This window comes from Rhamphochromis longiceps, linkage group LG2 (genome assembly GCF_057381845.1).
Source record: "Rhamphochromis longiceps isolate RC_006_pf linkage group LG2, R_longiceps_female_GT1.1, whole genome shotgun sequence".
NCBI lineage: Eukaryota > Metazoa > Chordata > Actinopteri > Cichliformes > Cichlidae > Rhamphochromis > Rhamphochromis longiceps.
In genome coordinates, this window is record NC_140558.1 from 38182758 (window position 1) to 38194466 (window position 11709).

General features: G+C 40.6%; 1 protein-coding gene across 1 annotated transcript in view; it reads right to left on the reverse strand.

Moving 5' to 3' along the window:
• Nucleotides 1-11120, reverse strand: part of dlg3 (discs, large homolog 3 (Drosophila)) — an 80497-nt gene extending 69377 nt beyond the window's left edge. Inside the window, exons 1-2 of the mRNA XM_085427377.1 lie at nucleotides 10767-11120; nucleotides 9794-9925 (exon numbers count right to left, since the gene is read on the reverse strand). Coding sequence (XP_085283503.1) covers nucleotides 9794-9925; nucleotides 10767-10785 — 151 coding nt within the window. The 5' untranslated portion in view covers nucleotides 10786-11120. The remainder of the gene's footprint in view (nucleotides 1-9793; nucleotides 9926-10766) is intronic.
• Between the last annotated feature and the right edge of the window lie 589 nt (nucleotides 11121-11709).

Genomic DNA, 11709 nt, shown 5'->3' on the forward strand with positions numbered 1-11709 from the left:
TTCTTATCTTCTTGCTGAACTACATGACTCAGGTACTGACTAAGTACATCATCAAGTCTGTGTCTAACATTATAATTTATCATACTACCTGACAAGAGTGTGTCACAAAAAAAGAAAGAAAAACATCCTGCACGTTGTTATTTGTCACTTACACGACACGTGATTTTAAGATCTCTTTGCTTTGAAACTCGGTTTTACGCCAAGACTTCTACACATATTAACGAATCAATACATGTAGTTCACTCTAGCTGACTGATGGGACAATTTATAAACTCTTGCATTAGCAAATTTGGCCACTTCAACACATGAGCATCAGAAAGGGACAAAAACAACTCGATATCACAGCAAAGCATGTAACCCTGGCCCACCATGTGGATGTCATGCTTTGCTTCTCCTAAGTGTGAAATAGGCGCGCATGCAGAAGTTGCAGTACCAGGATGCTTTACTGTTATGTTGGGTTGGGAAAAAAATATGTGATTTAACTGAATTTGAATCTGTTATGGTTGCTGGACTGTGAGTGAGTGTTTTATAAACTGACGATCTACTGGGATTCCCCACACAACCATCTCTCGGGTGGTCATCTTTACTGAGTATGGTCTGAAAAAGAGAAAATATCAAGTGAGCAGCAGTTCTCTGCCAAAGGTCAGAGGAGAATGGTCAGAGCTGACAAGTAATTCAAGAAACTCCTGGTTACAACCAAGACAACGCTAATATAGTTATTATTCAAGGATAGTGTAACCATGGTAACCATCTTTGATTAGCATGTACTAACATGACAGCTAAACATAAAGAACAGCTAATAATAACGACACCGTAAAGCCACCAGTGGTGCTAATAAAAGAACTTAGGAGCATTAATGTCTATATCAGATTTTCCCCGGAGCCACACGAGTTCTTTTTTCTAGACTTTTAGGAAACAGGGATCCCCCAAAACTACATGCATGGGCAGGGCTAATCAAGCATTTGCCATTAATTGTTAGGCAGCATGAAATTCAATCAAAAGTGAGTAAGTCTCAGCGCACTCTTTAACTCCTCCCCCCTTCTTCTGAAGTCTTCTCATCACTTCTTGGCCCATGTCCCACGGTCAGCCGCTGAGTGGCAGCCGTTTGACAAGAATGCGCTGAGACAATTTTGCTGATGCCAAGTGAGCGCCTGGTTACTGCAGTGTTGACATAAAGAGGTTGCAGAAGAGTTCATCAACTTCGCACAGTTCACTGTCAGGACAAAAATGGGCTGCAAAACACTTTGGAGGTGAAACGTTTTAAACATGTCTTTCAAGAATGTGCACCTCTTATTGAAACGGGGACTCAAAGTCTATGTGCATGTGTGAGACGGAGAGACAAGAGTCAGTATGTCCCAACAAGACGCTGTAAGAACAAAAGTGTAAGAATGGAGCATGTGACTCATCACTGTGTCTGAATGTGGAGGAGTGAAGCCATGTGTGGGCAGAGCAGTTTGATGACCAGCTGACTAAAGAGCAGCCTCACTTACACAAACTCTTATGCACATGCAGACACGCAAACATGCTGTGGGCCTACCTGCAATAACCTAATTCCATATAGATGCAAATATCCACAGTCACGCAAATGAGCCTCCTTACTTTACCTCATTATTTTCTACACATATTGTAGTACGCCACACTGTCACTGTGTTTATTATCTCTCTGTGTTATATAAGCATCCCAATAGTGAATGGATACAGTGCATGCAACATAACTAAAACGTCCTCAGCTTAATTCCAGCTGAGAAACCGACTGCATTTTACACCCCGCCTCTGACTGCTTGTTTTCCAGTCTTCCAGGTCACTGTCCAATAAAAGAAAAAAATGCCTAAAGACAATCATTTGAAAAAAAAAAAAAAGGTATCCTCATATCCCCACACAGAGTAGTTGCTGAAAATTTATTGTTACTGATGGTTGAGCAAAATTTTTATTTAAAAGTGACTTCTCTCTACCTGAAAAGTCTAAATCCAATACAAGATCAACTCTTATAGTAAAGAATTTTGCTTTGCATCTGTGTCTGCTGGTCTGGGTGTTTTAGAAACTGCTGATCTACGAAGATTTTTGTGCACAGCTATCTCTAGGGTTTATAGTCCGAAACGGGGAAAATATCCAGCGAGCTGCAGTTCTCTGGGTGAGAATGCCTTGTTTATGTCAGAGGTCAAACAAGAATTGTCAGACTCCTTGGAGCCGCTAGAAAGAGAACAATAACTCAAACAAAACTTGTTACAAACAAAGTATGCAGAACTGCACCTCTGAACACACAACATGTTGAACCTTGAAGTAGATACAACAGCAGAGGATCACAGCTGGGGCCACTCCTGTCAGCTACAAAGAAACAGAAAAGAATATTGGAAAATGTTGCTGGGTGAGAATTTGTCATAAACAACACGTCTTGTATCAGTGGTATCCTCCTAACCTGAACATAACAAAGCACAATCGGCTTCCACGGTCATCAGGTTTCAATTCATTACGATGTGGTGGAACAGGAGACTGACATCATGTATGTATGGTCAATATGGACCAAAAGCTCTGATAGATGTTCCCCAACCTTGTTGAACCTTGTGAGTTCTGAAGGCAAAAGGGAGTCCAACCTGGTACTATCAAGGTATACCCCAATAAAGCATCTGGTTAGTGCGAGCTACTGCTGTACTCAAAAAATATTCAAGCCCAAAAAGGGCATGAATATTTTCCATGTCAATTTTCCAATTAATTTTATACATCAGTGTAATGTAAAACATAAAATTCAATGGAATCTGTTCTGATCTGAATATGTTTCTTAATGAATATTTATATAACTGAATAAAACTATTCATTTCTGTTGCGTTTTATTCGAAATAGATGTTTATGAAGGTAAAGAATCATTTGTTGACTTTATATAGCAGGCAGCTATGCCACTTTCTACCTTTTAGCTGTATAAAGCTAATCTAAAGATGGAATTTAGGAAGTGAAGCTAAAGATAGTCATCAGCTTAAATTCAAACTGAAGACTACCACCTGACCTTTGACCTAACCTCACAGAGACATTGGACACCACAGGCTGCCATGCACAAGCTAGGATAGACTATTACTGTGAGCTGTAAAAGGCCTACTTGTTCATGCACTTGTATATTATTCTCACACAATCTTTGACAAAAATACACACAATCGTTTTATTTTGAAGACGCCTCATGACATAAAATAACCAAATATCTAAGCAGCAGGTCGTGTAGAGATCTACTGTGACACAAAAACCCAAACAAACATAAATTACTCAAGGCAAAAGTCTAAATTTTATAGGGTTATCAAATGTCACTTCCTGAGCAGTACTCAGCTTTCTAACATATTCGCTCATCTTTCTTTCCAGTACTGTCTCTCACACATTCATGTTTTTTTCTTCCCTTGAAGATACAGCCACAGTACCTTTAACTAATAGACAGACTGTGTGCCAAACTGCACAGAAACAGCTTAAGTGTTAATTAATATTAAAAAAAAAAAAAGTGTAACTCCACTTGTGTTCCTGCTCCAGTTCTACAGAGCTAGATAGATGCTGAAGTACTGAAACCACAACTTTACTGACATCTGCACACAGGATTTTAGGAGTTGCAGGTATAGGACAATCAGGTGACACAGGAATATCAGGCTGCTTATTTACAAATATCAAATAGTTTGAAGTTATTGTGTATTAATACTTTTGGATTTCAACATTAAAATGTATACAAATGCTAAATGGAGTCAATTACTTTTTAAATAAAGTCAAATCTGAAACGTAAAACTAATGCAAAGCCATCACTATACATCTTACTGAGGAGCTTAGATTACAGGAAGTCTCTGCGCCAGGTGGAAAAAGATCCGAGAGACTGAGCCGCCAGTATTGCTTAATATTTTTCCTGACTACTGATCCTGTCAATGACACAGATCCGGCAAAGATGCATGGTTTAAAGCAATCATCTGGTTCATCTAGCTCAACAAAGGCTCTCAGAAGAATTCCCTTTTTTTATCAACAGCTTTTACTTGCCTTGTTTGCTGAGGTTGCTGCTTTTACGATTGAGAGACAGACAGACAGCAAAGGCATGCCCTGCTTTATGACAGTAGTAACATTGTTTCTCTGGCTTTGGACTTGGTGGACCACCTTTAGCTTATTGGGGCTAAAATGCAGCATTTTTCTACGTATGCTCACAGTTGGATCTTTCACATTTACTCACACAAATACTCTTGTAGGTCAAGGCAAATTTCTGCAGCAGAACTTTAGCCTGCTGTAGGGTGGTTACATTTTATTCATTCAAATGTAGCACAATCTGCTCTGAGACACAGCTCTCGAACTGTTCAAACAACATCAGCTCACTTAGTGTTTGAAAGCCAGTAACTTTGCTTGGTACATCCCATCTGTCAAAGCAAACTTAAAAATTGTTTGAAAAGAGGTTCTCTTCATTTTACAAGAGAGCAGCCTCGGGTACCAACTCTGGTACCTTTAAATTTGTCGTATATGATGCTATCTTCAGTTGAGGGAGCTGCACAAGCCTCTTGTGCCTTATCAACCAGCTTGTAGTGAAACGGAAGAGACCAAAGATACTTTGGCTAATGCAAAGCAACAGCAATGGAAGCACAAAAATGAAAGAAGGTCTCTGCTTCAGTTTCCTGAAACCGAAGGAATAGACCAATAGTCTTACTCACAATGAAGAAGAGAGATGAGGAACAACAGAAGGACCAGTAGTACCTTCTTGACTTTGTTAAGGAGGCACAGAAAATGGCTCAGTGTTACTCTTTTGACACTAACTCAAGCTGGAGGATCCTGATATTCTAAAACTCAATTTCCCTTTGGGATTAATAAAGTTTCTCTGATTCTGATTCTAATAGCAGCCTTCAATCTTACGGCAGTTTAATTTGAACTCAAGCTCATCTTTACATGTATTGTCTTTTGCCTCAATTTTAAGATGGGCTAGGTGCATTAAAGCATAAATAAACTTTAGACAAAGGTGAACAATCAAGAGAAAATGAGGCCCGAGGCCCCTGCTGAGACCCTGAGGTGAGCAGCAGCTTCACCGGCCTCCTCCCCCACCCTTTCTAAGGAGCAAACCATTCTGTCCACCATTAGGAACAGCAGACTTAAACTCCTTTTCTGTAGTGCATTCTTTCTAATGGTCGACAAGGGACAACTGGTTGCAGATATCAGCTTGAATGGGTACATTCTAAGAGAAAATAGCTATGCTGCTGCCTTGATTGAAAACCTCAGCGAGTCCTTTTATAGTTTTGACATAGTTTATGATTATGGTAGATGGTTAAGGCCAAAACACTCAACTTGAGGCTTCAAAATGTAGGAGCACAAACTAACGAATGTCCACCTGTCTATGTATTTAAGAAAAGTACCGGTAAGTTCAACCTTGATTAAATCTTGAAAAATATTAGTTTAGTTAAGTTTTGCAGGCCATGCTTCAGCTGCATCTTGGACACCTGGCTTGTTTTCACACAGCTAACACTTCTAATTACATCACTCATCTATTTTTGGCAGAGTTAACAAGTGAGAGAAAGGTGCTCAATCACATCTTGAAGTGTTCTGAGATCAGGATTCACAGACACACTTCGTACAGGGCTTTCGCTTTTTTCCACTTCAGTGACCTTCCAAACAAAGTTAAAAAAGAAATCGTTGAACTGTTCCAACCCTCACAGACCACATAAATTCCTGACCATAAAACACAACACACAATCCAGACCAGAAGTCTCTTTCACAGGACCGATTTCTGGGTCTATTTTGGGGCGTCTGGTCGAAAGCTTTTTTTGTCACAGTTTAAGGGGGTTTTCCCGCATTTCCCCCCTCATCCACAGTCCTCCAAAATATCTGCATGCATGATCGGTGCATTGCAGGCCTCTTCTTTTTGTCATGTACCTATTTAATTAGACTGACATCATCTCTGTACTTCCTGCCTGGTTGAATCACAAACAAAAAAAGACAGTGCCCCTGGTTCTTTACATGATGATGAGCAACCCACTGCTCACCAGAGCAACACATTGACAGAAAACTAGGTCACAGTTTTAAGGCAGGGCAAACAATTCCCTCCCTTGTCGCTGTTTAAATGAAATATTCCCCAGGAATTTAGGCTCCACTGTAATTGAAAGTGTGTCGGCCTGTATGTTTGCCCCAACTCACAGCGAGCAGCACCCCGTGCTCCCCACTGTATGTTTGTACGTTGGAACAAAAGGGTAGATGCGCAGTTAAGGCAACCTTTGTTTGTGACTGTGCAGCCATGCTGACATCCAAATGGATGAACACTGAACCTTCCCACGGGACGTGCAACACCTCTTTACTTCCCGCAGAGTATCAAAGTTAAAGAAACTGTAAAGACAGAATACTTTACTATGCATCAATTTCTTTAGAGTCTGAAAATGGCAGATTTTCAGACTCAGGTCTTTCATCTCTTCTGAACAACACAGTCCCTGCTCCAGAAAATTTCCTCCCACCATTAGACTAAATGGCCCATATGAACCAGTTCACATGGCCCTGAGCATGTGAAGGCAAACACAACAGGAGCGGATAAGAGGATGAGTAATGTTTATACTGCACTGTATTCCTATTAGTGCTATGAACCGGCTGCTCTTCCACTCCGCCTGCACTGATGAGAACCACATGTTGAATGAGGGGCCAGTCTTCTTCAACCATTCACCTGAGACACAGCGACCAGACGGCTCTTCTACTTCTTCTACCCTCACACATTGTGCAGATGGTCCAGAGAGCCAGGACGGCCTGGAAGAGGCTCGCATGGGAGCCTAGAGCTATTTATTTTCCTGTCGGCCTCAGGCTCGGCCCTGATTGAACATTCTTTGCGAGGAATGTTTGGAATCCTGAAAGCTAATCCTCTCCGAGTCTCCCTCACCTCAATAAATAATAAAATACATTAGATCTGATTTCAGGTTGATTACATTAAAACAGTGCATGGTCAAATGTCCACTAATACCTGGAGAAATGGTCAGTAACCACATGGGGTTTTTTGGTGACTTTCTCTCTCAACTTTAGGGTGATTTTTTTAACAAGTTAACCAAGTTCAATAGCTTTGGTTAGCATTCTAACAAAAGGGTGACATCTATCCAGTACAAAGTAACACATTACTGTAATCACATTACCATTTATGGTAGCGTGGAATGGTAGCAGCACAACTGTAAAGTGCAAACTGCATTCAGGACAGAAGTAGTTTCATTATGTCGTTCAGTTCATAATAATTTAAAGAGCTTGGAAAGAAAGTGACTGGATTTCTTTAAGTTTCGTGAAGATGCTTCTTCAGTTCCAACAACCAAATGGTGGAGAGTCCCAGGTAAACCCTACTTGGCGTTGTCTCTTAAGAGGGTCGTTGAACTACTGTTGATCATGTGACTCATCACATGAGCCAAGGTGCAGGAAAAGAACCAAAAAAGCTGATGTTGCTAGCACAACATTAGCTCTTTGCAAACATCTGCACAGACAGCATGCTAATCCAAAGGTAGAGAAGAATCCTGAATGATACTAAACCTCCACCCAGCAGCTACAGGCTGATCTTCAGTAGGGAACAAAACGAGTAAAGAGCACTAAGGCTTGCAACATTGTAGCCTCGATGCAAACCAGTGGTGTCATTAATATAAAGCCACTAAACTGTGCAATCAACAGTTATTTCATTGTGATGAAAAAACCCCAACTGCATATTTAAGCCTGCACCAAAGTGCAATAAACTTTTAATCCCTAAACTCAGTGAGTATGGATAAAAAAATCTTTTGAGACTCAAGAAAACATCAGTATCTACAGACAATTTCAGAGGTTATCGTCAGCACAAGCATGATAGACTTCTTGCAATCAGTGCATCAGATTAAAAGCAAGTATTTCAATTGCTTTTCTTCATGTGTTACACGTTGTGATTGACTTAACAGCACATAAAGGCAACACCGGTTACATTTAGATCCATGATTTGTTGGAGAAAGACACAAACATTCTAGTTTTACTTTTGTACACCTCAATGGTGGACTGAATTTGTATTTTATAGCTTTTCACTACAATTTTAAACACAAGGTCCAAGGAGATGTCAGTGCAAGTGACACAACATCTAACCAAGTCAAGAAAACTCTTGATAAGGTACGTGTATCATTATTAATATATGCAATCGTTAGATGCCTTCATGAATGGAAATGCAAAGAGTTTACAACAAGATGCAAACCCAAGAACAAGAAGAGGAAATTAGACCTGTCCAGGAATCACCTAAAAGAGCCTGCTGAGAAAATCTTAGGAGATGAATGAATGAAGATTACCTTGTGCCAAAATGATGGGAATAGAAAAGTATGCATAAGGAGAGAAACAACTCCTAATCCAAAGCAAATCACGTCATCGGACACACATGATTGAAGCAATTTTATGGCATGGGCATGTATGGTTGCCAGTGAAACCAGGTCACTGGTGTTTACTGATGATGTGACTCCTGATAGAAGCAGAAGGATGAATTCTTCAGTATACAGGGCTACACTCTCTGCTCAGATCCAATCAAATGCTGCAAATGCTGCCAATCCCACAGAGCTTCACAGTGCAAATTGAGCCTCTGAAAATGAGGGACTACATATTCTTTTTTAAATTCTCTACTTCCTAAACCATTCATGCAAACTCAGTCACATTTTTATGGTTCTATCCACCATTTGCTCCAGCCTACATTTTTAGAAACCATTCAAATGAGACTTAACAACTCATTTGGTCTTAAAATGTGGACTCTGGGTGATGAGGTACAACAAATTAGTCTCTATAATGAGCCCCTTACCTTTGACAAGACGCAAAAAGAGCAATACATTTTATCTTTATGTTTAAAGGGTTCATCAGTCAGCACAAGAAAGTATACCTTAAACTCCCTTCAGTATACATCATTAGCAAAACGAGCCACACCGTATCATTTTTAACTGCTGCCTGAGTCATAGCCGCCCTTCCCCCCTTAGATCCCCAGCAAAGAAGCAGCAGTGGGTCAGCAGAAGCAATAGCAGACCCAGGGGCAAGCATCATTATAACATGGCTGTGGTAATTAGAAGGACCACTCAACCATTTGCTAAACTGAAGTAATGTGCCTTATCTGCTCTAAAAGGAAGTGAGGATAAGGTTCACACAGGCTCATTTCCAAAAACACAAAACACACCACACTCAGCTTGTCATGGAGGTGTAGCTGGTTACAACTAACATTAACTCATGATTCACTATTAGCAAACACTTTAGCCAGAAGCAGTTACATTTGCTTCTGGCTAAAGTGAATAAAGTTTTCTGACTTTATGATCTATACCCTGCTGATACAGTTTTATGAGACATAAATGTGCCTATTTTTGTAAAACTGAAAGGAGGAATTGTGTTTCAACAGTGTGACAGGTCAGAGTTTATAACAGCACAGTCTATAGATAGACTGAGTTGAGCGTGGCTTTAATGGGATTTTATTACAATCCGAGTATGCTACAGAGGTGGTTAAACAGCAAACCTTTGTGAGGCAGACTGAAAGGCCTCTTTCATAAGACTTAATTGGGAAACATTTAGACTCAGTTAACTTCCCATACAAATTAATACAACCTGACCCCGTCTCCATCCTGTGTCAGCCTTCAGCCAATCACACGGCCACGCAAATCAAACTATACCAGCTGCACTAAATCTAATACTGATAGTGTGTGGCAACAGCGCACAGTAAATTAAAGGAGATCAAGAAAAAAAATACCTCCCATTCTTAAGAAGATAGACACATGAAGAGGAAGCGTTGTTTGGAAAGGACATCCTGAGAAAGGTCTGATGCAACATAAGCTAGAGGGAAAAGTTTCGAAAGACTCTCTTCTTCAAAACAAGCTTACCGAGAAGGGCTTGAAACAGCTGGCTGCCCAAGATGGAAGACACTTTGCCCACGCTGGTCTTCAAGGCCTGTTCCTCTGGACTGGTCAGGTTGGACTGGTACTGCTTGAGCAGCCTCACTGCCCTAGCTGTGTCTGCCTCACAAAATAAATACATGTCTCAGAACAACAGCAGCAGCAAAGCTACATAGAGACAGGGGAAATGAAATAACAGTGTTATGAACCTGTATCCCATTTGAGAGGCTAGAAAAAGACATTCGTGGAGTTGCAATTTTCAAAAATGTCAGCAATTAATCAGTTCATACAAAAATTCCTGACTACTCTAAACTTACCTCTTTATTTTAGCTCTAATTAAACTATTATTAAATGTAAATACATGTAGCCAACAATACTGCCACTACTGCTTTTCTTTGCACAGACACACACTGTTATAAGAATTTAAATAAATAATAAAATACGGAAGATTTCTCCTTTTTTTAAACTAAACGTATCACTGCTGCTGCTTGTTATAGTCTCCTGCAGAGCACTTTAAAGGCATTTCTCTCTTTCCCATCAGGACTGTGCAGCTGGTTGTTGAACCCGGTGGGTGGTGAGGAGCACAGAATGCAGAGTTGATGCACATCACGAAGGAAATCTACTACTTCACAGTTTCCTACCTAATCCTGAACATTATGATCGAGTAGGAGAATAACATCTCAGAAAACAACAACAACAACAACAATAATAATACCAACAGCACGGAAGCTGACAATTTCCACTTACTCTTAACTTTCTCATTCCCTGAGGGCTAAAACAACAGTCTGGTTTCTCGAGGGGATTACAGCGGAGGTTCGTGGGACGTTGAAAAGCCGTGCAATAACTTTGATGGCGTAATGAGCTGGCATTAACCTAAAAACTTTAACTTTACCCGAGTATATAAGAAAAAATGTGACACGTGGGGAAAAAAAAGATATAACGTTACATGAACGGTACTCACCATATTTATGCACCATCATGTGGCCGACTTGAAAAGTCACATAAGTTATAATTTCGGGGTGTTTTGAGGGTTTAAGAAGCAAGAATAATAACTGCGATAGTTTCGGATAATTTTATAACCGGGACTGTCGCTCCTTCCTCACAACAGATTTTTTTTAAAATCCAGTCGCTGACACTCGCAGTCTGTCTGAAGTGTCGCTGCAGCGGTCCGCAGTGTGGTCCACACCCACTGACTGAGGTTAAGATGTGAAAAAGCAAAGACTGTTTACTTCATGTCAACTTTTCCAGAAGTTTTCTTTTTGGGGGGGCAAAACGGCTCCAGAGCGTGACATGTTCACGTTCCTCCTCCCCTCTCTCACACACGCCTCGCCTCCGTGGAGAAGGCCCACCGGTCCGGCCATAGCGGCCCCATTCGCACTGTCAGTATTAACGCTTTAAACACTGACACCTGCAGATAGCTTCAGCACATGACATCACTAGTAATGATCAGCGTGTTACTTAAGCCGTTTTTGTCTCTCGTTGCATGTTTATCTGGTAAGTCGCCTGTTTCTCGATTTTTTTTGTAGTTGGTGACATCTTGTGGTGCGATAAGGTGGTGCTGGGAGTCCGTCATTAAAGGAAAAGTACACTATGCAGACGTGTTTTGGACATGTGCAGAGAAGAGTTATTCAGGGTGCGGAAAATAGAGCTACTGGGCAGGTGGAAAACAGGAAGACCTCAGAGAAACATTTCAACTGTTCAAAATATAATCTATTGATCAGATTCAGTCATGTTAGAAAGAAAGTACACCAGCTGTCAGCTCTATGGCTTTACATGTCAGGACATAATAGAAATGATCCATTTTTTAAATTAGGTGGACAGACCCTAGGGCATGCTACACTGTCATTATTTAATGAAAAAAAAAAACTGCTTGAGATAAAACACTGAAGCATTATATCTGACTT